The sequence below is a fragment of the Gossypium hirsutum genome, chromosome A05 (assembly GCF_007990345.1).
Source record: "Gossypium hirsutum isolate 1008001.06 chromosome A05, Gossypium_hirsutum_v2.1, whole genome shotgun sequence".
Taxonomy (NCBI): Eukaryota; Viridiplantae; Streptophyta; class Magnoliopsida; order Malvales; family Malvaceae; genus Gossypium; species Gossypium hirsutum.
Window position 1 is genome coordinate 80,010,365 of NC_053428.1, and position 20,975 is coordinate 80,031,339.

The 20,975-nt window shown below is 30.6% G+C and overlaps 1 protein-coding gene across 1 annotated transcript; it reads left to right on the forward strand.

The window, feature by feature from the left end:
• The first annotated feature begins 15,504 nt into the window (after positions 1–15,504).
• On the forward strand, positions 15,505–16,660 carry LOC107961191 (transcription factor MYB73). Its single transcript, XM_016897397.2, has one exon. It carries the CDS (start codon positions 15,825–15,827, stop codon positions 16,527–16,529), a length of 705 nt encoding a protein of 234 aa, XP_016752886.1. The 5' UTR covers positions 15,505–15,824; the 3' UTR covers positions 16,530–16,660.
• The last annotated feature ends 4,315 nt before the right edge of the window (positions 16,661–20,975 follow it).

The following is a 20,975-nucleotide window of genomic DNA, read 5'->3' on the forward strand; positions in this document are numbered from 1 at the left end:
AGGAAATGGATACTTGTTCTTTATTGTTACTTTTTTGAGCTATCTGTAATCAATGCACAGCCTCAACGATCCATCTTTCTTCTTTACAAATAGGACCGGTGCACCCCAAGGTGAAAAACTAGGTCGAGCAAAACCTCTGTCAATCACTTCTTGCAACTGTACTTTCAGCTCTTTTAATTCAGTAGGAGCCATTCTGTAAGGTGCTATGGATATCGATGTTGTACTCGAAACAAGATCTATAGAGAATTCTATTTCTCTTCCGGGGGTAAACTAGGTAATTCTTCTAGGAATACATCAAGAAATTCACATACAACCGGCACTGACTGAATCTTTGACTTAGATACTTTAGTATCCAACACATATGCGAGATAAGCATCATAACCCTTTCTGACATATTTCTGTGCTAATATTGCTGAAAACACATTAGGTAGTCCATCCAATTTATCAAATTCAATATAAAGTAATTCACCACTCTGACATTTAAATACAATATATTTCTGCTTACAATTCACCACTGCATCATATTGGGTTAACCAATTCATTCGCAAAATCACATCAAATTCATCAAATGGTAATAAGATCAAGTCAGTTGGAAAGTAATAACCATTTACCATTAACGGACAGTTTTTAAAAACTTTATCTGCCATAACTCACTGGCCTAGGGGGTTTGAAACTTTAACCACAAATTCAGTGAATTCAACAGGTAAATTTTTAAGAGACACTAAGTTTGTGCATATGTATGAATGTGTAGAACCAGGATCAATCAAAGTAGTAATATCAGTATCAAGTAGAGAAAATGTACCAGTAATGACGTCTGGTGCAGAAGCATCTTCTCTAGCACGAATAGCATATGTTCTTGCAGGTGCTCATGCCTTAGATTTAACTGTTGTATCCCTGGTAGTACCTTGACTACCACTAACATTGCTGGGGTGACGGGGTGGTCTGCCCCTCGAAATAGGATTACTCAGCTTTGGTAGTAACACGATCATAATACTTCTTTATTTTCTCAAAATCAGATGATTGTGACTTACTCATAATATTTTTTTCCAAAAACCCGAGCCTCTCTTTCAGCTTGTTTCTTTTCTTTACTCAATTCCTCAGCTTTGTTTGCTCGACCGGCTAACACCGCAAATTCTCTTATTTCGAGAATTTTGATCAATAATTTGATATCTTCATTTAAACCCTCTTTAAAACGTTTACACATATCAGCCTCGGTTAGAACCCATTCTCTGGTATATTTGCTCAACCGAACAAATTCTCGTTCATACTCAGATATAGTCATGTCTCCTTGCTTGAGTTCTAAAAATTTTTTCTTTTTCTAATCCATAAATCTCTTACTAACATATTTCTTTCTGAATTCAGCCTGGAAGAATTCTCATGTAACGTTCTCTCAATACATCTGAAGTTATGGTATTCCACCAATGATAAGTTGTATCTTTTAGCAAAGATACTGCACATTTCAGACATTCAGCATGTAACACCCCTTACATGTGTTTGAGGTTGGAACAGGGTACGAAGCATTACCGAACTTAATCACTAATCATCGTATAAAAACCGATTCATAATTTCACTCTAATTTAAAACTTTTTCAAGCACATTCAAGTTGTCCCTTAAAAAGAGCTTACAAGGCCCATATCATGCTTTAATTCAACCACACACATAGGCAAGCTTGCACATTCATAAATTGCATCATTTAATTAATAACATAATGAAGACTATCTACATTAAATGACTTTATACAATAGAGACCTTCAAATAACATAGATCAGTATTTTAAGCCAATTCCTAGCAACTTAATAACAATTAAACGAGTCTCCATACATGCCAAAGACTTAAAATACTTTAAAACCTTTATATATCGATCAATAGTTTGATAGTGTGATTTAACCTCCGGCGACCTCCAACTCGAGCTAACATCTGCGACACTATAGGAAAAAGGAAAGGAAGGGAGTAAGAATTATAGCTTAGTAAGTAAGTATGTAAATATTAATAAACAATACATTATCATACTTTAAACGAAGTCACAATATGTTCTCGGAATATTACCATCACAAACACACATACTTTCACTATTACAATCATAAACAGGTTCAAAATAAGCTGTCTAGCAAAGTTCCAGTGACTAAATTATTTATTTCTAGAGCTACAGAACTCCAAATTACAAACTGTTATTTTCCTTGAAACTATATTCACATATATTCTTACCATAAAATTTTCAGAATTTTTGGTCTAGCCAATTAGTACAGTTTATTCATTGAAGTTACCCCTATTTCACTGCTCAACTGTTCTGACCCCTCTTCACTACGAATCAATTTTCTCCTTGTACAGAATTCAAAGGATGTTCTCGTTTATTTAATTTGAAACTAGACTCATTAAGGATTTCAATAATCTAAATTATATCCCACAATTATTTTTTAAACATTTTTAATGATTTTTCCAAGTCAGAACAAGGGATCATATAGTCATTCTAAACCAGACTCTCAAAAACTTAAATATCTCATAATATAGAATTCTTTTTCTCTCTCTGTTTCTGTTATATGAAAATAGACTCATTAAGCTCTAATTTGATATCTTATTCAGTCTCTGATTTAATTTCTACTATTTTTGGTAAATTTTTAGATTCATATCACTGCAACTATCCAGAACAGTTTTATTGTCAATTTTTATCTTTCACACTTCAATTGTATTCATCACTTTCCCATAACAATCTTTCCAATTTCCAATCACATGTCGAGCATATTACTCATAAGTTACACATGTATATACTTACACTTATCATCACAAAGTCATACACAATTTCATTTAATCAATTTCCCAGTTAAACGCTTCGGAATAATAACAGATACGCGATGGTATCGCACACAGCCCACATTTAAAATCAAAGCTCTCTTGTACACATAGTGGCCTTCACTTAGCACCACTCATGTGACCTAGCTCGATTGTACACATAATTTTGTCTCTCTTGTACACATGGTGAACACTTAGTACCACCCATGTGACCTAGCCAGTTTATCTCGTAGCTCTCTTGTCTACATGGTGTCCTTCACCTGGAGCCACGCATGCGACCTATCTACATATATCCCGTAGCTCTCTTGTCTACATGGTGTACACATAGTATCACCCATGCGACCTAGCTACATCATAATTTCTCGTAGCTCTCTTGTACACATGATGTGCACTCACCACCATACATGTGACCTAGCTACATACCATCTGTATCATCCAATCTTTCTGAAGGTTCAACCGGGATTTCTCTCTCTTTCTAATACTTGATTCCATACTTCCAATAGTCAATTATGATTCAAAAACTAGCTACAATACATAAAATATGCTGAAATACAAAAACATAATAAAGATAATGTATTATTTATATACAAACTTACATACTTTCTCATTTCCATGTTGAATTAATATTGAACATTTAAATCATCATAACTATACTTACTTTCAACACCTCGGCAATCATAGTAAATATATCAATGTATTATTTATATACAAACTTACATACTTTCTCATTTCTATGTTGAATTAATATTGAACATTTAAATCATCATAATTATACTTACTTTCAACACCTCGGCAATCATAGTAAATATATCAATTTTACATTGAAACATGCATAAATTAATGCTTATTATACATATGAACTTACCTCGATACTAAAACGGCCATTTTATCAACTTTCCCGATTTTCGATTTTTCTCCCATTCTAGATTCAAATCTCGTTTTTCGGGATTTAAAACATCATGTTTTACTTATTTAATTAATGTAATATTCAAAAAAGTCCTTAACTCAAACTTTGGAAAAATTACAATTTTGCCCTTAAACTTTTGTATATTTACACTTTTGCCCCTAGGCTCGGGAATTAAACTTCATCCCTTATTCTTATGTTTTATGACATGATGATAATTTTTCCCTTCTATGGCAACATCAAATTCTCACTCTAACACATAGTTATGAACAATAACAACTTTTACCGATTAAGCCGTTTTACTCATTTTTGCTTAAAACCGCTTAGCAAAAGTTATTTAACATAATTTCAGTCTTCATATTCTACCATAAAACATCAAAATAAAAACATTTCACCTATGGGTATTTTTCCAAATTGAATCATAGCTTAAATTATTGCTAGAATAAGCTTAATCAAGTTACCGGAATTCCAAAATCGTAAAGAACTTGAAAAACGAGGCTAGAACGGGCTTACTATTGAGCTTGGAAAGCTTCAAAACCCTAGCCATGGCTTCCCCCATGCTAATTTCGGCCTCCATGAAAAAGATGAGTCAATTTTGGCTTTATTTTCCCTTTTTATTTCTTTTAATTACCAAATGACTAAAATGCCCTTAAGGCCTTTCTTTAAAATTTTGTCCTATTCATGCCCATTTTTGTCCAAACGAAATATAATGGTCTAATTTCCATTTAAGGACCTCCTCTTTAAACCCCCATTTCAATCAAGTACTTATGAATTAGAACACATATTTTGCAACTTTTACAATTTAGTCCTAAAAGTCCAATTAAGCACTTTATCAGTAAAATTACTTAACGATATTTTTAGACAATATTTTAATCAATAAATAAACCTTAAAACTTAATCGGAATAAATTTTTTGACTTCAAATTCGTGGTTCTAAAACCATCGTTCGGTTTAGGCCCTAAATCGGGCTGTTACAGCAACTTTTGCAAATAAGCCCTAATAGGCAAATTAAACATGTAATCTATAAAATTTCCTATCAATACTCTAACACATGCATCTAATCACTCGGTAAATCATAAAAATTAATCGAAATAAACTTTTCTATCTCAGATTTGTGGTTTCGTAACCACTATTCCATTTAGGCCCTATTTCAAGATGTTACACAGCAGGTGTACAAGATAATTCATCAAAAACCTGGATTGTATTTTCTAACCAAAATTTAGCCCTTTCCGGATCATCATCTGCGGTAGCCCTAAATTCCTCCACCCCATGCTTACGGATTTTATGTATTAGAGGCTTACCTGTTCTAGCGGGTTCAGCACCCTGTGGTACCTTAGGAACCGGTTGAGGAACAGGTGGGGGAGGTTGTTGTACAACAGGATTTATTCTTAAGTACTCGATAAACCATTCATTTATCAATTGAAATAAGGCTTGTCCTTACTTCGGCCCTCAAATACGTGCCTTTCACTACCAGATACGTATGCTCAAAAGAGCTCAATTAAAATTACCAGTCCAGGTTAAATTCTAATTGTAACATATGCTTAAGAGGGATTATATCAGGATTACCAGTCCGAGCTAAATCCTTTCTATAATGAGATCAATAGGGTTACTCGTCCGAGCTAGGTTCCGTCAGCAACAAATGCAGGACCTCATTTTATAAGGCAATCACATTTATCCATCGCAATTCAATATTCAAACGAGACTTTACCCTTTTTCCTACATTTCTGAACATGTAATCATTTCAAACATTTATAACATTCACATAAATATAATTCATATTGCATACAATCATAACATTCAAGTTAACATATTTACCTGCTCGATTAAGTTACACGAACTTACCTCGACACTTGTTCACATAAATAATCTACTAATCCGAAACCTTTCTTTTTCCTCGATCTAACCTCAAATTTGTGTTGTCTAGATCTATATAAATAACTTTAATCATCAATTTCACACATTTCATACTCGTTTGAAATCAATTTACATCCTGGGCAAAATTACAATTTTGCCCCTAACTTTTTCATAAATTTCAATTTTGTCCCTAGGCTTGGAAAATGAAATTCATGCAATTTACTCCCTATTCCAAGCCTAACTAAAACTTCAATATAAAATTTACAGCACATATTTTCTATAAATTTTAGAATTTTTCATCAATTGTCACAACTTTACATTTTAGTCCCTAAATCATGTTTTCATCAAAAATCACTTTGTAAAAGTTGTTTATCTATCAACAACCTTTAATTTTTTACCATAAATTTCTAATTTTAGCATATACATCCATGACCTAATTTCCATACTTTGATAACTCTTCAAATTGATCCCCCAAATAGATATATTAAGCTATCCCGGTTTCAAAAATATCAAAATTACTAAAAAGGGGACAAAGAAACTTACCCAATTAAGCCATGAAAGTTTTTTCTCTCTCCTAGGGTTTCCATGTATTTTTGGGGAAGAACATGAGTAAATAAGATGATATTTTCTTTTTCATCTTTTAATTAATTAAAGTATTTCAAATTCCAAGTTAGTCCTTGCCCTTTTTCAAAATTTCCATGGATGAGTCACCAAAATATCTACATACTTTTCTTTAATGGTCTAATTACCACATAAGGACCTCTTATTTTGAATTACATAGCTATTTAATCCTTGTAGCTACTAGAATTCAACTTTTGCATTTTATGCGATTTAGTCCTTCTCGTAATTAAGCACATAATCAACAAAATTTTCTCATCAAAATTTTCACATGACATTTCTAACATATTACGGACAATGTAATAAAATAAAGCTAAATTTTATTTTCGAATCAGCTTCGTGGACCCAAAATCACTGTTTCGATTTCACTGAAAAATGGGCTGTTACAAATTCTTGATTGTTCTTCATACAAAGGGAAAATAATTATTCTTAAGATAGTTTCCCAGAAACGTTTTGCATTTACAAAATATTTTTTATACAACAATTAAGAATAGTTATTTCCCCTCTGTGTTAAGAATGATCAAGAAATATTATTCTTAGGATACAATACCTTTACTCAAACAGAACAATTCATACTGCACTTCGAATTATTTTAAACCAAAATGAAATCTAGAGGCACACTCAATAGAAAAGAAAGAAAGATTCACCCGAAATTGTTGAACTCAATTCCATTTTTAATTCTTATATTTAGCTCCTAGAGGTACATATGTACATTTTTAATTCTTATATATATGATTGTTGAAATATTATAAATAATATAAAACTTTAGTAGTATACATGTTTTATTTGAAAATACTATTTTATATATTATATATATTATATCAAAAATGAGTTGGCATGTATCTCAATCAATCAAGTAGATTTTGGCCCAAATAATTGTTGTCAAAAGTTGTCAATTCAAAGATGCAATTTTTTAGAATTATCAATGTTACAGGCAATTGGCACTAGTCCAAGCATCGAATGAAAAAAAATGTCTTAAAATTTTTAAAATCTTTAGTTTTTTAATCTTTTCTCAATTGAATTGGTGTTAAATTAACCCATAAATTTAATTTATAAAAAAATCTTTATAAGTTATATAGATAATCATATTTGAAAAAAAAAAAGAAATTGGCTCACCTAAAGGCAAACGAAACCATTTTAAGTTTGGTTTCCAATATGGAGTCGGACAATTTTTTTTGCTTCCTGAAAACCAACAGGTTACCTCATCATGGCATCAAATTGATTTTGGTCTTAATGGTTTTCCTTTCCATCCTCCACCACTAATGCCATAGCCAGGAAAGGATTTAATGCAAGGCAATTTACATGGTTGGTCTTCAACCACTTACTGCCTAACACAATTAAAGCCATACCAATAAATTCTAATTTCGTATCGTACTTTATCCATTATGAGAGATTGAAATCCAATTCAAACTTTTAGAATTTTATCTTTTAAGATATATTTTTTAGAAAGATTTTAGAATATAAAATAAAAAAATAAGATATTATCTAAAAGATTAGATATTTTAGATAAATATTTTAACTATTAGATATTTATAAAATCAATGGAAATAATGTTGACATATGTCAACAATCCAATGGCGACTAAACTTTATAAATAAGGGTGGGAGTCTATAAGCAAGAGAGTGTGAGAGGTAGCGGTAGAGGAAGAGAGGAGTAGTGATGTAAGTGTGTGTCATATTGTAATTATATTGTGTATTAATAAAAGTGTCATCGTCTCTTGTAATTGTAAGTCTTGATTAAACCTTAGGTTTCTAATTACTTAAAGCACTTGGGTTGACTTTAATATATGGTTGACTCTTTTGCCTAAATGATATATGGTCGGCTCTACCGCCTGAGTATTATAGTGCAGTAAGAAGTTAGAAAATAAAAAGTTAACTGACTTCAGAGAGTAGGTATAATATTAGTTGTAGATCCTAAGTCCTCCGTAGTGAGTATATTGAGCTTGTCGAATTTTCAACATGAAATATTATCAATTTCCTAAAATTTTTAACTAAATTTATGTTCACAAATAGAGGTATTTAAACTCCGGTTAAAATTGATTTCTTTAATTAAATCAAAAATTTTCAAATAATTAATCAATCATTTATTAAATTTTAATTGGTGATAAAAATGAAATTTTGTATTTTTAATTTATTTGTTTTAGTTAAAATTAGTTAATCAAATTAATCAATTATTATTAACAAGTGATTTGGTGCAATGATATCAAAAATTAATCTAGAAAACAGACATATATAATATCAAAAATTAATGGATTTAGAAGTTCAACCATGCTAGGTGTTTTAACAACTATTAAAGATTTTAAATTTTGATTGTCGATAAATTTAGTTCCAAACTAATTGTTTGTTTCTTAAAACTAGTAATATATTAGGTAAAGCTTATGACAACACTAATTCAATATGATAACTATAATCACAAAGAAATCCATAGTAAATTTAGAATTATGATTTGATGAACACAAATCTTCTGCCTTCAAAGTTGTGTCTCCCTCTTTGGCTATTTAATAAAATTACGAGAAGTATTAAATTATAACTATTTTTTTATTTTAATTATAAAAATTTTAAAATTAATAAGAAATAAAAAAATAAATTGTAATAATAGAATACAAATAAAAATTAATCAATTTATCATATATATATATATATATTTAAATGGAAAATATAAATAATCTAATAGATTGAATTTTGGCAACATAATTTTTTAAATCTATAACATTAAACTAAAAATTTACTTTTTTTTTAGTAATTCAAAAACTCGAATCAATTGAAAAGACTGCTTTGGGATATAATGAGTTTATTACGCTCAACATAAAATAAAAAAGCAATATAATGAGTTTTTTATTTTAAAATAAAAATATTTATAATTTATAAAACATTAAAACCATTTGAATCTATTTAAGGATGTTTGACTTGAACCGGTCCAAATAAAAAAAAATCTGAACCTAAAAATTTGAGTTTAAGAAAATATGAGCTTAAAAACATTGAAGCTCGAGCTAATCCGACGTAGAAATTGTCCAAATTCGGAGATAACTAAATTCAGACCTACAAGGAAAATTTTTTTGGCTTACTCAATTTTTTTCAAAATAAAAATAAAAAGTAATTAAGCGTTTTCTTTTTCATTCAAGCAGATACTTAAACTTTAAAAATGTATCAAAAAGGCCTTTAAATTTTTTCAGAAAAAGAAATTAAGCTTTTGCTCTTTTTTCACTTAATTGGATATTTGAATTGTTAAAATGTATTAAAAAGACCCTTTGATTGTTAACTTTAACAGCTGACCGTTAAAGTTAACTGCTCTTAATTTTTTTAATTAAAGTCACCTCATGTCACAATCACAACGTGACATTTGACAAAGAAATTATAAAAAAATCAATAAAAATTACAAATTTTAATAAAATTATAAAAAATTAAAAATAATAAAAAATTTGTAAAATTTTATAAAAATTATAAAATGTATTAGAAAAACCTTTAACCATTAACTTTAATCATTGATCGTTAAAGTTAATGACCCTAGTTTTTTTTCAATTAAAGTCATCACATATCACAACATAATGCGACATGTGACGAAAAATGATAACAGTTATAGAAAAATTATAAAATGCTTCGTTTGGTACGATGATCCCTATAATTTTTTTTACGAATTTTATAATATTTTCTATTGTTTCTATTTTTATATTTTTATTAATATTTAATATTTTTTATAACTTTTATTGATTTTTATTTTTTATTTTTTGTCACATGTCACGTTGTGATTATAACACATGGTGGCTTTAACTAAAAAAATTAAGGACGGTTAACTTTAACGGTCAACTGTTAAAGTTAATAGTCAAAGAACCTTTTTTATTTTGGCAGTTCAAGTACCCAATTGAGTGCAAAAAAAAAACCAGAGGCTTATTTGTTTGTTTTGAAAAAGTTTGAGGGTCTTTTTCATGCATTTTGAAAGTTTAAGTACCCAATTGAGTGCAAAAAAAAAGCAGGGCTTAATTACTTTTTTTAAAAAAATTTTGAGGACCTTTTACAACCTTAACTTTTGATGCTAAATTGTAAGCTTGATAGTTCAACTCGAAATCACAAAGAGGGGGTGAATTGACCTCTTAAAAATTTATGGTTGCTAAGAAAATGATAGAGACAATAAACAGTTCAATTTATAGTGGTTCAGCCCTAATTACCTACTCAACTATTTAGCTTTCCACAACTAAGTATTTTTTTTTCTAAATTCACTAATTTCTAAATTCACTAATAGCTTTCCACAACTAAGTATTTTTTTTCTAAATTCACTAATAGCTTTCCACAACTAAGTATTTTTTTTCTAAATTCACTAATTTCATAACCTTTGAGGATAAGATTTAACCTTACAAACTCCCTTAAAGTTTCTACCCAAAACCTTAAAACACAAACCCTCTCAAAGAGACGCAAAGAAGCAAACAAAAAAAATAATCTTTAGAAGATCAATGTGTTTGCAAATTTAGCTCAATTACAAAGAAGAACACTTGAGTTGATAGAATAACAATGAAACTCACAAGTGTATGAAAGAAAAGCATAGAAAAATTTGGTACAAAGGTTGTTTGATTGATCTTTAAGCTTGAGTATTCTCTCTTGTAGTTGTAAGATCTTTGGAAGCTAGTAACACCTAGAAGTTGGAGCTATTTAGTCATAAGTAGCGCTCGTTATGATAGCTTTCAGTTTATACCCCTAATTGATTTTCAACCGTTTTGGTTGTTGGAGAAATGAATAGAGCCGTTGGGGATGTGAAAATCAATGCATTTAGTTCACCTGCAACAGTGAGTATCGATACCAGATAAAATGATATTGATAATTTTTGCATTAAATGCGAAATTCAGAGACCGTTGGAGCTGAAATATCGATATCAGATAAATTTTATCGATACCATATGAAAGGTATCGATATCGGATCGATATTTGGTTGAATTTGTGAATAACAAAATATCAATTTGGTATCATTTTTCAAAAGAGTATGGGTTGTAGCACCCCAAACCCGGCCCAGAAGTTATGGCCGAATCCGGCATCCCACATCAAAAACGTAAAAAAAAAAATTCATTCTAAGTCCAGAAAATCGTATTTGATGTTCAAAAGATTAATTCATTAAAGGTTAAAGTGAATGGAAGCTGTGCACCAGGTAGGAAACCGGAAAAGAGGTGGTGAGTCCATCGGACTGCTTAAGTACCAAGCTCCCTTCGGATCCAATCCTAGACATGCATACCGCCATTGCCACACCTTAACGTCATGGATATTTCTAGGAAACCAATTTGATTAAGTCATTTTTAGGAAAAGTGATTAATTTTGGAAAATACTTTCATTGCGGAAGCTTTGCTTGTTGTCGTGTTATTTTGAAATCAATTGTTGTTTTTGAAAACGCGCCCTAAAGCTATCCAATTTCAACAGTTAAAATAAGTATTACCTATCTTAGTAATACATATTAAAACCATCAAAAATAATTAAGCGTCCTTATTACATTTAAAAGCCCAAAAACTTCAAACGTAAATAAAAGGATGTCCAGTTCACCAGAAGAAAATCAAACTTTCAGAACGGGTGGCCACTCCGAATTCCCTCACAGCTCCAAGCCCACTATGGTTGGGGATTTCCTGCGTGAATGAAAATAAAAGGGGTGAGTTTGGGGAAACTCAGTGTGTAAGGAAAACCCATTCAAAGCCCAAGTCAGCTCAAGCCTATTGGGCCTAAGCCCATTCAGGTAACAGTGGTACTGGGCTAGAGCCCTTTTCAGATTATAATAAACTGGGCCTTAGCCCCTTATTCAGATAACAGTATGGCCCATAGGCCCATTTCAAAATACATACAACATCAGTAAACATATGCAAGCCCATTTGGGGAGACTATTCAACCCACCAACCACTACACTCCACCCGTACCAGCCATACACTCCATGTGGGGATAGCTCAACCCACCCAGCCCAACACTCCATAGTTGCAGCATTGCTGCTCAGTTAACAGTAAATTTAGGCAAAACCTCCAGTACGTGGACAAGCCACTTTTAGTACTTCCTCCGTCAATATCCCAATCCCATGCATCAGATAATAACAACATGGCATGTAGTAAATAACAACAGTCAAACATGCATTTAAGTCAATTTAACCCTAGGGGTATTTCGGTAATTTATCTCTTAGGGGTAAAACTATAAATTTTTCACTTTTAAAGGTATTTCAGTAATTTATCTATTTTAGGGTTTTTCATGCATATTCCTACCTTTCACGTACTAACAAAATCACGACCGAGGGTTCTTACCGAATTGGGCCCATTGGCCCATCATTCCAATTTTGGCCCATTAAGCCCAAAAATATCGAGGGCACATAAATCATGCACTTTGCAATCCAAATTTTGTAGTTTACCAAAAACATTAATCGATTTACCTCACGAGCATTTACACACTCGCAAATCTACAAAATACCGGTTTTCGGCATTTCGGCTTTTCGACTTTTGCCGATCCAGACTAAGAAAGAGGGTGTTAGTTACACACCTATTTGCAATGATATGCTGACGAGATCCACACACGAACCGCCTACAATTGGATTACTAACACGTTAATCTAACTATTCAAATACAAACTACGTATTAATCCCTTACAATATTCGGCCAACCACACCTACAGATCATAGTAAGCTTATAAGAAAACAATAAGCAACTCATTAACAAATTTTTGCCAATGTTTACCACATAATCATAATTTCACTGCAAGCTGTCTTCCTGAGCAACAGTCACTAAATCATTTATAACTGGAGCTACAAAACTCCAAATCAAGTTCTGTTAATCATAATTTCACTGCAAGCTGTCTTCCTGCCTATCTTGCATGCATGTTATTTAAACATGTATATCACCAATCAATCATCACATATCTATGATTTTTACTTAAGCATAATCTCCATTTCATCATTTTAAAGCACAACATGTTAGCCGATTTTTCCCTTTAGCATCTAAGGCACATGCATGCTCATTTGTTTGGCTCAACTTCACATATCTTCCATTTTTCATCAAAAGAACATGAAACAACAACCATTTCCTTCATTTTAATTCATGACTAAATGCTCACAACACAACTAAAAACCAAAATATGCTTCAAGAGTTAAGGTAGAATCAAGATGAACTCATGAACCTCAAAATAAAAGCAAGGTACCAAGAACTTACCTTCAATTTTCCTCCTCCTAATGACCGAATACTCAAGAGCTTTCTCCTCTCCTTTCTCTTCTCTAACTTTCAGCTATGATGAACAAAGATGGACAAAATTTTGTTCTTTTCACCCATTTTTCTTTTAATAAAACTTCATATTTCATCCATTTAATTCTTTAATACAAAAGACATGAAATTCTTATCATGAAACATTTACCTAACCCATTATCATGAAACATTTACCTAACCCATTATCATGGAACATTTACCTAACCTATTATCATGGAACATTTACCTAACATTTTATCAATTTGTACCATAAATTATGGATATCAAGTGTACATTTTGTCTACAACAACATGATGGCTGGCCACTTCATGTAAAATGGGAGGTTTGTCATGCAAATCCTCCTATTTTGCACTCCTATTTATTTGGCCACTTCAATTTAATCTATAGCATTTTCAAACATTTTCACATAGGTCCTATTTCATAATTTCACCCCCTTTTTCTTATGAAACAAAAATTAACTAAAATTGTCGGGTTCTATCTTAAGTTTGGGCTTTCTAGAGGCCCACTAACATAATTAAACCTATGCCAACATTCACAGGATTCCCGAAAATTGGGGCGTTACATGGGTAGTTGAAAGAGTTCTTACTTGATTAAAATTATTTTAACTTGATTTTAAGGTTGATTCAAAAATTTTCTAAGAGTTTTAAAGTAAAGATTGGAAATTTTATCTCTTAGATTTCATTTGAGAAATTGTTTTGTCAATTTTGTTTAACTTTAACTTTTATTCAAAAATATTTTAATTTATTATATCAAAACTTATTATCAAATAAAGTTTAGTTTAACATAAATGATGATATAACTCTTTTCAACAAAAATCGGTCTCAATATTGCTTGTTTTAACTTTTTAAACATTTACTAGTATTTTTCCTCCATTTATTTAAGGTGACAAATTGGCAGTTTTGTGCGGACCCAGATTTAACTATCTTCAGACTTGAATTATTTTAAGTTTGAATTATCTCAGGCTTGGATCAACTCGTCTTAAATATTCTTGGGCTCGGGCTTTCGTTGAAACAAATTTTTCTTGAAATCAAAATTTCATGTAATTAATTTTTTTTAAAAATCTATTTAGGTAATATTTAAATGATTTTAATATTTTATAAATTATAAATATTTTATTTCAAACTTAATATACTCACTATATTCAAAAAAAAAACAATCTTTTCCATTGATGTGAATTTTTGTATTAATAAAAAAATCAGTTTTTAATTTAATTTTGTAGATTTAATTTAAGAACAATCTTATCAAAATTCAATACATTAAATTATTTATATATTTTTTATAAATTAAAATATATAAGATGAATTGATTTAAATTTTTTATTTCTTATTACAATTTATTAATTTAATTGCTTATCAAATTTAATTTTTTTACAATTAATAGAAAATTGAAAAGATAAATTCAAATTTAATTAAAGTTTAGAAGATAAAACATGAAAAAAAAAGTATACAAGGGGCACGGAAGGGGGGGCGGGCGCTTGGGGCAGAGGATTTGTATTCTGATTTGATGAAGTAAATCACCCCATTGAAGCCATCTATACCAAGTCCACCTAGGTGCCTACCATGCATCTACATTTCAGCTTTTCTTTCATTTTCTTCGAAGAAGCAATCAATTCTAATACCAACTATTAGAAACTAGATTATGGTAAAGGTGGGTGAAAATAATTATGTTATAAATCTAATTATTTTAGCTTTAGTTTCTTTAACTAGCTTATCATCATATGTCTTTTCGAATTATTCAACTCAACACATTAATTCAGTTTAAAATTATTAAATACTCTTATTTTAAAAGGTGATTAATATTATTTTAAAAATATTTTCATCTTATCCTATTTTTTATAATTTTTAAATAAAATAACTAAAAAATATTATTTAAAAATCAAATACAAGATTAATAAATTTATATAATAATAAAAAATCATTGCGACTCTACTAATAATTTTTTATTAATATATTTTTTAATATAAAATATTTTATTTCATCTTTGTGATAAAATCTAATTTACATATATATTCTTTTTGTGTATAAAGAAAGCACCCAAAAATAATTTAAAATAAGAGATAGAGTTATTTTAAATATTCAAAAAAGAGGCAGTTATAACTTCCTTTCGACTTCCAAACCAACTCTACGTCTGTATCCATGAAAACAACCAACTCAACTGAAAGAACTGAATTATTAACTCCTTTTAGAAAAGCAATCTATTTATTATCTTAAATACAAGAGAGAAACTGAAACAAACGCGCTTAAACCAAGCCCCAAAATGGTTATTTCAACGGAGCGGTTTTACGGCTCACACCACCAATAACCTCTCCAAAACCGTTTAAAATTAAAACCCCTATATCTTTTGTTTCCCCCGGAAAGATCACAATTCGATTTTATTTTTTTTATATTAATTTGATTTGATTTTAGATTTTAGATTTTAGATTTTGGGTTTTGGGGTTTTCTTTTTTCTTTTTATCGTTGAAGATGATCAATGGTGGTGATCGTGTGAAAGGTTCATGGAGCCCACAAGAGGACGCTAACCTGATCAAGCTAGTGGAACAGCATGGTCCCAGGAACTGGTCCATGATAAGCTCCTCAATCCCTGGAAGATCCGGCAAGTCTTGCAGGCTGCGGTGGTGCAATCAACTCAGTCCCGCCGTGCAACACCGTCCTTTCACGGCTGCGGAGGATGCTGTTATTATACAAGCGCATGCGGTTCATGGGAATAAATGGGCTACAATTGCTAGGTTGTTGCCTGGACGTACTGATAACGCTATAAAAAATCATTGGAACTCGACTTTGCGTCGGAAACGAGAAACCGAGTTGTCGTCCGGGTCTTCGGAGTCCAACTCTGGGGTTAAACGGCCCAGCCAGGATGCATCGGAGTCTGAGTCGGGGAATAAAAAGCAGTGCTTAGGATTGGTGTTGCAGGAGCAGGAGCAGGAGCAGGAGCATGAGAATGTAGGGATGTTGGAACCTAAGACGTTGCTGACGCTGTCCCCACCGGGAGAGAACATGGAGGAGGAGGCAGTGGTGGTGGTGGTGAAAAGTGAGGAAAGCGGAGAGGAGAAACAGAGAGCGATGGTGGACGAAACAGCTTGCTTGCTGAGCATCATGCAACGTATGATTAAAGAGGAGGTTAGGAGTTACATTGATAAAATAATAGCTGATCAAAATCCATTAAAATGAATGTTACAAAACCACCCATCTTTTGCACTCTCTTAATTTGCTTTCCCGTTTTCTCTTAAGTTTATATTTTTTTAGTTTGTAATGCAATAATTTAGAACACATATGGAAATCATTAGTTTTGGGCTGTTTAACTATTTCTCTCATTTTGTTAGCCAAAACATTAGATATTGAAGAGGTTCTAGATTAGTTTTATCTCAAATTAAGCATTATTAGCTACAACAGGGTAAGATCGCTAAGAAGATGAACACGAAAACCCCATGTTTATGACACGTTTGACATGACTAGAATGATGGTCATTTCCCGTAATTAAGCTGATGGAGTTTATTATTGGATTGCCTTTGGATCTGATTGATGCCAACTTGGGAGCTAAATAATCAGTGTCTCAAGCAGCGCATGCATGGCTGCAAAATCTCTCAGGCATTCATGATTTCCAATTACCACAAATTTCAAACCCTGGAGGAGCTTACCATCTTAAACTATACAAAAAGGGAGGGCTCTTTTTTGTTCAAATCTATTTAACAAGTAAATGCAACCCCCACAATATAAAATATGGCACAAATACTCGAATACCGTTCGTTGTGGCTTTTGGCAGAGCCAAACATATCAACAAAAATGAACTCTAGCTCTCTCAAGAGTCAAGATCCTCTTCATGCTACAGGTCTTAAATTCGAGCTTGCGTTTCACAAGCGCTCAACAGCAATGTGTCAAAATTCACATAAATAAAAGCTTCACCAATAGTCAAATCTAAGCAAAAGACTAGCACCCATTAAAAATAAAGTTAACATCGGTAGATGAAAATGGTTCAACAAAAATACAAAACTAAACCACTAATACTTCAAACCAAAAAGTACTCATCAAACAACAGAAAATTCTAAGGAAAGGAGATCCAATGTTAATAGCTCTAAATACGATTAAACTACTTAGATCTTTGTCTAATCTTTCTTCTCTTCCTCTTCAACCTCCTCATACGCTTCTTCTTCCACTGAAATAACCCAAATCAACATTTCAATCTAGCACAATAAGAAAATAACAGCTCAAAATTTTGAAGCATATACCTTAGCTCTCATGGTGAAAAGGCTTCCGAATTCGTATCCTTGTGCAGTTCAATCTCTCAGGTTTGATGTTCTTCTACAGAGACTGCGGGCCGGGTTTAGGACAAAATTGTTGCTTTCAGCTTTTATATAATAAGCGCACATAGCTAGAAGGCCTCTAAGCTTGTATAATTGGGTTTAGCTACGTTCTGCTAGGTCCAATTTAAACACAGATGAAAAAACTAGATTTCCATAATAAGCTAAAAATTTTGTGAACCTTGTAAGTGAAACTGCCTGGACTAAATTGATTTATTTAATACCAAACGGACTAACTTAATACAATCTTTACGATAAAAGGAATTTCACAAGTACTTCCACCTAAACTTTTATGTAGTGATTATAATATATAATCTATACTATATAATATATATATATAAGCATGAGTTTAGTAAAATTTTTGAACGGATGAGAATATTTTTTATTTTCATCATATTATTAAATTGACATTTAAAATAATTATAATATTTAATTTAGAATTATTAGTTAAAAAATTTACGTAAAATAAAAGTGATAATTATACATTTAAAAAAATTATAATTTACATTAAAAAATAATTAGAATTTCATAAAAAAGTATGGTAGTTATATATATATAAAAAATATAATTTAATTTGCAATTATTATTTTAAAAATTGATATAAAAAATTTTACTAATTTTAAAATAGAATTAATAGATTCAAAAATAAAATGAGATAACAAAACAAATAGGTAATATGTTATGAATTGAAAGTGAATGAGAATTGTTATTCTGAAAGCTTGGTAACATATGTTCATGTAGATTGTCAATTGAAATTGTGCATAAACATGATATATAAGACATGATTGATTATATGAATCGGTCGAATTTAGATCATGTATTGATTGTGTTCATATATGTTATACATGTATTCATATGAATTTGTTAATTAAAAGATGACATGAAAATTGGTACTTGAGACATGAATGATGCAATTGAAATTGTTGGTAATTAGAACATGTTTGAATGCAATCATAGTATATTATATTTATTGTATTATTGTCTTGAATCATGAAAGTAATTTTGAGCTTTATCGCTCAGTGTACGGTTTGTTTATTTCATGTGCATATATTAGTAGATATCTCGAAGACTCGAAGAATGATCCAGCATCCAATTCGCAACTCTCAACTTAACAATATTTGTATAGTTCCATTATGATTTCAATCTATGGCATGTACTAAACGTTGAGTTGATTTTATAATTTAAATAGTCATTTTGGAACCTTGAATTGGTAAATGTCATTTTGAAACTTAAGCATATGAATAGTTGAAGTATTTATATTGATAGTATAATGTTAAAATGGTTATAACATGTATATGGTCATATATGTGTTAATTGTGTTGAATTGTCAATTGGTTTTTGATGACTATAGGTGTTAATTTGGTTGGAAATTGGGTTAATGCTTAAAAAATTTGTCAAATCAGTAGGTGACATCGCGACACTAGCCTTCAACATCGCAAAGGTGAAATTGACAGAGAGTGGCGTCAGGACCTTAGACCTCCGATGTCGCAATGACACTCATTGTTTGTCAAAGTCGTGACATGATACCCCCAACGTCGCGACGCCAGCCCGATAAATTTTAAAGTGTTACATTTTAGTCCTCAACCAACCTCGGGTTATCGAAAGAGTTTTCGTAAGCTCGTTTAAATCCCAGATATGATTATGTAACATATTGTAATTGTATATTGAACTTAATAACATATATAAATTGTTTAATTGATTTGAAAATAAGATTATAGTTGCTTCAGCAATAAATATGGCATCTTATAACTTGGATCCAACGATCGGATCAAGTAAGGGTGTTACAATAAAGCTTCTAGCTTTATTTCGTGCTATGAGTCAACTTGATATTAACTCTATCAAGAAAATTACTCAATAATTTTTTTTAAAAGTAAAACACATATTATAATGGTTTTTTTTACCCTATATTTTTATATAAAATCTTTAAATAAAACAACAAAAAATAAAATAAATGTCCAAGGATTGAACTCGATATTAAGGAAAATTTATACAAAAAATCACATATGATTTAATTGATAAATGAGTATTTTTTATATAAGTTTTCTTTCACCCACGTCATTGATTTGATATGATATAATACGATTATAGTGGCCAGTAGAGTTCAATAAAGAAATTACCAAAAGGTTAAACTTTGATTACAACGTGTACGTCCAATAAGGTTAGGTATGTCATTTACTTCTTAAAAAACTAACAACTAAGATTTTTTTCCATTTTTTTCTTTAATAATTAATAACTCCCTTTAAAACTACTATGTAATTTACTATTACCCAGCTTATGATAGGATGAAAAATAGATACTTTCTTGAGAATTTAATAGTTCAATTAAAATTAATGGCTTTTATAGTTTGTTTGTTTTCTTGAGAAATGGCTTTTATAGTTAAAATAATAGAATAGGGACTTATTTAACTAAAAACAAATGTAAAGATTTGTTTAAACGAGATATAATAGTTTTAAGACTTTTTTTAATATATTAGACTAAAGCACTACAATTTTTTCCTTTTTATCTCTAATAATAAATAATTATTATTAAAAATTCTTATTTTTTTCAAAATATAATTATTTATATTTTTGAAACAATGACTAAAAAATTAGGCATAATTCTTTCTAAATTCTTAGATAGGATTAAACGCGTTCAAACTCACATTCTATTGTATTGAAAATAATATTGATATTAACTGAGTTAAGACTCAGTTAACGTATAATTATTTATAATAAATAAAAATTATTATTTAAAAAAAAGATTAGAGGCTAACCTTACAGGTTCTGATGGGTATGAGTTATGATATTTCATATTATAATAAATAGAATCCAAGGGGCCATATTGTAGGTTGGAGGCTGTTTCGTAAGGGAGGTATTGGGGGTTTGCTTTCACATTGACATTCAACCCAAGAATATTTAGGTGAAATCATGTTAAAGACCCCATTTTTTTTTAATTGGGGAGCAATTTAGGGAAATATCACATTTATTTTATTGAATTGAATACGAAGAAAAGAAAGGATGAATTTTTTTATTATCCGAACATTAATCCATTTTAATGAATATGACTTACTCTAGCAGTTGACAATATTATATAAGTACAAAGAAATGTTTATTATTCCAAACTTAAAACGTTATTCTAAAAATATGATTTTATTATTAATCGGTTGAAATACACAATTAAATTTATAATGTTGTTGGTTTAAAAGAAAAGGAGATAGAGAAGAATCATTTAATAATATATTTTAATAATTGAATCTATTAAATTATCAATTTTTGGTTCAATCGGTTTGGAATGAATTAATAGTGTTTTTCAACATTTTACTACATTACAATTTAGATCT

Excerpts from the sequence above, each read along its gene's own strand:
- LOC107961191 (XM_016897397.2), top strand. The coding sequence starts at position 15,825 with ATGATCAATGGTGGTGATCGTGTGAAAGGTTCATGGAGCCCACAAGAG.